At 45.4% G+C, this 5,139-nt stretch overlaps 1 protein-coding gene across 1 annotated transcript; it reads right to left on the bottom strand.

Annotated features, from left to right (window-relative positions):
* Window positions 1-3,228: 3,228 nt before the first annotated feature.
* LOC128527394 (nuclear apoptosis-inducing factor 1-like) lies at window positions 3,229-4,788 on the bottom strand. The gene is made up of 2 exons (XM_053499719.1): window positions 4,081-4,788; window positions 3,229-3,953 (listed from the first exon to the last, which is right to left on the bottom strand). The coding sequence occupies exons 1-2, from the start codon at window positions 4,505-4,507 to the stop codon at window positions 3,721-3,723; spliced, it is 660 nt and encodes a 219-aa protein (XP_053355694.1). The 5' UTR covers window positions 4,508-4,788; the 3' UTR covers window positions 3,229-3,720.
* Between the last annotated feature and the right edge of the window lie 351 nt (window positions 4,789-5,139).

The raw sequence follows: 5,139 nt of genomic DNA, 5'->3' as shown, positions 1-5,139 counted from the left end.
CTTTAGATGCGAGAGATCTAATATTTAACAGTCCTAGCTTCAGATCAGAGGTGCCGGCTGCGCATTCAGTCTGATCCAAGTTTGTGGTCTTTATGCTAATTAAATTACTAAAACAGACTTTCTGAGTCTTTCTAAATTTGTTTTTAGCTCGGGGAACAGACACAGTCTCAATAGAGTGAACCCTGAGTGACGACTCTATGCAGCTAGCAGACGGTTGGTTTAGCCTGTCTGTCTGCTCCCTGGCCTGGGCTCTGGATTGTCACCGATTTACTAGGCCTCTTCTGAGACTATGAGCTATACTACAAGAAATGAGAGCAGCACCTTCCCGAGTGGGATGGACACCGTCCCGCCCTAACAGGCCAGCTTTGCCCTCAAAGGTCTTCCAATTATCAATAAAGCCCACGTTGTTTTCGGAGCACCACCTGGACATCCAGCGGTTCAGCGACCATAACCTGCTGTAAGTTATGTCACCACGTCTCATTGGGATGGGACCAGAGCATACTACTCCATCGGACATCGCCTTCGCTAATTTAAACACCTCTATAAAGTTATTCTTACTAACCTCTGACTGACGAAGGCGTATATCGTTAGCTCCAGCATGTACTACTATCTTGGAGAACCTGTGCTGTCCTAGAGCCCTGAGATTACCTGCTATGTCCGGTGCTCTGGCTCCCGGGATACACCTAACCACTGCCGCTGGCGCCCCTAAAGGTCTAGCTAATTTCACGTGTCTCAGTATAGAGTCTCCTATAACCAGAGCTCTTTCAGGTTTCTCAGTGGGTGCATCACTGAGGAGAGCAAACCTGTTGGACACGTGAAGCGCAGAAGAGGTGTGCTCCGGTGGGATAGCCTTAGCGTTAGCTTTGGCTGAACGAGTATGCCGCCGAGTCGTCACCCACTCGCCCCGCTGTGAGGGCTCTAATGCCGGAGTCGGGGGCTGGTTATCTCCGCCTGTGGCACCCAGACTGTCCGCTACAGGAATAACACTGCTCTTACACTCTCTAACCCTCTCTAAAGTCTGAATGCGCTCCTCTAACGCTGATATCTTCTCCGTCAGAGTGCTCACTAACACACACCTATCACAAATAAAATTATTACTAACGACGGAGGAAGAATGTCTAAACTGTCCTGCACTCTACACACTGAACAAGCTGAATATTGGACATGATAACGTACCTGAGTCGGAGTTGTAGTTGTTTGGAGCTGAATTCCGTTTGTTGTTTTTAGAAAAAGAAACTCGCGCGTTCTCCAAAAAGCGCAGAAAAAGGCGAAGCCAAATAGTGTGAGATGTAAAAACTAGTTGCTATTAATATTATTATTGTATAAATGAAAAAAAGTATGTAATTTAAACGCTAACACAAACGCAAACTTTCGCGGCAACGATACGAAAACAGGAAGCTACGTCAGCAACCACAACAGTTCACAACTATTAGGCTTCTTAACAACTCCAGCCTTGCTCAGTTTCTGAATCTCAGCATTATATGCCTTGGCTCGTTCTGGATCTTTAGCGAGGCACCGTTCAGTGTTCCGGAGGCTGGGCATTACCATGTCCTTTGTGGCTTGAAAAGGTGGCATGTCTTTGTGCCTAAGCAGCGGGGTGGCATAACGTAAGACTCCATCCACTTCAACTCGGGTGGTCTTTGATCCGAGCATAGTAATCGCCTCTTGGTCTTGTCGCGATCTGGTGACCTCTTTCTCGTTCCTAAAGGGAAGTACATCCATTTGCTACAGTTTTTCAACATTCTTAAAGAGCTCTGCTACTTCGGAAATGGCTGAGCTCAGTAAACACTGCTGTGGTTGAATGGACTGCTCGACAAGTCTAGTGGGTCCCTGTAAGGTCCATCCTAATCTTGTCTTCAGGGCTGCCGGTCCTCCTGGGGGTCCTAGCCTTACTGGCATAACAGGAGTAATCAAGTGGGGATGATCAGCTCCAATTAACAGTAAGGGTTGGGCCTGCTTAAATGACTGTATCGGGAGGCCCACGAGGTGCTTGTACTTTTTCTGTAATCTGTTCATAGGGTAAGAATGGAGTGCGAGGCCAAGATGTTCTGCAGTGAAAGCATCATTGATGAGAAAGCTGTGCTGTGGCTTATCGGCTGGGGAAATACGGAATGACACCTTGGACCCATGAAAAACTTGTATATCTTGACGTATAGTTCTCAAGGCCAGGGCCCTCATTTATCAATGGTGCGTACGGACAGATTTGTGCGTAGTGAGTGCGTAAGAACAATTTCACGCAAAGTGTGGGATTCACCAAGTTGTACTTATACGTAGAAATGTGTGTAAATATAAGCACACCTCTGAGCATGCTTACGCAGATAATCTAGTGGTAGAATAGCGACACTACACATAAAAAGCATTTAAGAGTGTCAAAGTAAGCATTAAGCAATCCACATATGTCCTGTGTTTCCTTTAAAACACTCAATTTATAATTTGTCTAGTTTTAAACACGATGCTTAATTGGTGTCAATCCCTATAAAAGACAGATGTGAAATATATTTGTCTCAGTGCAATGGCTTATCTTGCGTTATTGGAAGACTTGGCAAACAATGCACTCCGTAGAGAGCGCGTTTTCCAAGATCGCGCTGATCTGCTTGGCGAGAGCACAGAGTGGCTTCTAAGTAGGGACCGCTTTCCGAAAAATGTACTGCTGGATTTGTGTCGTGATTTAGGACCAGTGTTGGAGAGAGAAACAAATCGCACGAAAGCCATTCCCGTGCACATCCAACTCCTGTCCACCCTTGGATTTTTAGCTACTGGCACATTTCAGCGTGAGGTTGGAGACATATGTGGTATATCCCAGCCATCAGTGAGTAGGATCATGCCGGCAGTGTTGGATGCAATTATTTCCTTGGCCCCAACCTACATCCAGTTCCCTTATCGAAATCCTCAACAAGCCGCAATAAAACGGGACTTTCATGCCATTGCTAGAATCCCAAACATAATTGGAGCTATAGACTGCACCCACATCGCCATAAAAGCACCATCAACCAACGAATTTAATTTTGTAAATAGAAAAGGGTTTCATTCTGTTAACGTGCAAATAATTTGTGATGCAAATTTGTTGTTATTAAACGTCGTTGCGCGTTGGCCTGGAGGAACACACGACTCGTTCGTTCTGCAGAATAGCTCTGTGGGTGTGCGTCTCCAAGAAGGGGCTGTTGAGGATGGCTGGCTCATTGGTAAATTTAAGGCTACAACATGTTTAAAATGCTATTGTAGGGCTTTGTACAATTACTTAAAACTATTTCATTAGGTGATCAAGGTTACCCGCTAAAGCCATGGCTAATGACCCCCCTAACCAACCCGAGGACCGAGCAGGAACAGGCGTACAACCGTGCACATGCACGCTCAAGGAGCACAGTTGAGCGCGCAATAGGCCTGCTGAAAGGACGATGGCTGTGTCTGTCAAGCACGGGAGGGACACTGCAGTATCAGCCAGAAAAAGCATGCAAAATCATCATGGCTTGCAGTGTGCTACACAACTTGGCCATCAGACAGGGCATCCCTCTGCAGGAACCCCCAAGACCAGACGGCCCTATGCCCGATGCAGTGCCCCTGCCACCTCCTAATGCCGCTGGCATTCAGACAAGACAGAGGATCATACAGACATTTTAGGTAAGTCTGGCCATTGGTCGAGTGCAGAAACATTACAGCGATTTCATTTTGTGTTTTGCAGCTTCGTGGAAACAAATAACTGAAATCACATTAGTCAGCGGTTTATGGTTTATTAGCAATTGTATTTGTGCAAGAGGCAATCTGTTTCAGAGACTCGTTGATTTGAATCAATACATTCGTTATGTTGCTCAGTTGATCCTTTAGGTCATTAATGGATTTTGTTGTTTCCTCTTGATTTTGTAGCACCGCCTCACTCAGCACTCTTGGCGCACGGCGCATGGAAGGGGCAATGGATGGGCCCGGCTCCTCAAGCTCCTCAGGCACAACGGGTGTCGCTATTAAGGAAACACATGCTCACATTAATTTAATTGAGTTTATCCTATGAATGATTTCATTAACAGTTTACAAATTGAAATAAAATGTATGCAAACACAATATCCTATTCCAGTTGGTTTATTTTACCTTCACTTTGGGTGTTAGATGGCCCGGTTTGTTCTGTCGCAAGAGCATCAGTGTCACCGTCCTTAGTAATCCCGGACAGAGCCGTGTCTCCGATGATGCAGGCTATGCGGTTGTCCAATGGGGAAAGTTCCGTTGTTGTCTGTCCTCCTTCAGTTGCAGACATTTCTCGTCTGTGTGCTGTGACACGTTTTTTAGCCAATACTTTAATATCAAACCATTTTTTTTTTATTTCTGGGACAGTTCTCTCCTCAGACCCAACGGAATTAACTGCATTGGTGACATTCTCCCATGCAGCATTTTTTCTTTTATTTGTAATTCCTCCTGCAGCGAATGAACTAAACAATATCTGTTGGTTGGATTCAACTTCATTTACAAGTATCTCTAATTCTGTGTTTGTGAAGTTCCTCTTCTTTTCTCTCTTTGCCATTATTGCAGTGAGGAAAAAACACAATCACGTAATTTTTAAAGGGAAGTGTTGTCACCATATATGGTTAATTGGAGGCGTTTCCGAATGCTAATGACCATGAATGTGAACGAGCATGGTACTTACGCACATGTGGTATTTATCAACAATGATTGCTTACTCATGTGCGTAAGAACTGCGTGCGCACGTTTGATAAATGCGGATTTTCTTGTACTTAGGCACATTCTAAATTTTATTCGTTGGACAAAATATAGAACCTTTTCTACGCACTGTTGATAAATGAGGGCCCTGGTCTTCTGGCTCTCCTCTGGCTCTCCTCTGATCTGGGCTCACCCAGATGGTGCGTTCCAGCTGGTAAGAGCATTGTACGCTCTGAGCCATCATCCAGGATAGCATACGTGCTCAGAGTGTGCTTACCATGGTGCAGTAGTACTCTGATAACCTTTAGTAGTACCCGACTGCCATCTACTGGTTTGTCCACATACAGCACTTCAGAAGATGTGTTCACTAGACAGCTCTCCTCTTTAGTTGACTTGACCACAGTTTTGAGTGTCCTGGAATTGACTGCGTGCAGCACTGGTAGGTGTTTACCTTGGCTCCTGTCGGGGCCCTTGTCTCTCCTTAGTGTTCCTTAC

Source organism: Clarias gariepinus, chromosome 7 (assembly GCF_024256425.1).
Source record: "Clarias gariepinus isolate MV-2021 ecotype Netherlands chromosome 7, CGAR_prim_01v2, whole genome shotgun sequence".
Lineage (NCBI taxonomy): Eukaryota > Metazoa > Chordata > Actinopteri > Siluriformes > Clariidae > Clarias > Clarias gariepinus.
This window is presented reverse-complemented; position numbering and strand designations above follow the sequence as displayed.

Excerpts from the sequence above, each read along its gene's own strand:
- LOC128527394 (XM_053499719.1), bottom strand. The coding sequence starts at position 4,507 with ATGGCAAAGAGAGAAAAGAAGAGGAACTTCACAAACACAGAATTAGAG. Across the intron at positions 3,954-4,080 it reads ATCTAACACCCAAAGTGAAG|CGACACCCGTTGTGCCTGAG; the intron begins GTAAAATAAACC and ends TTTCCTTAATAG.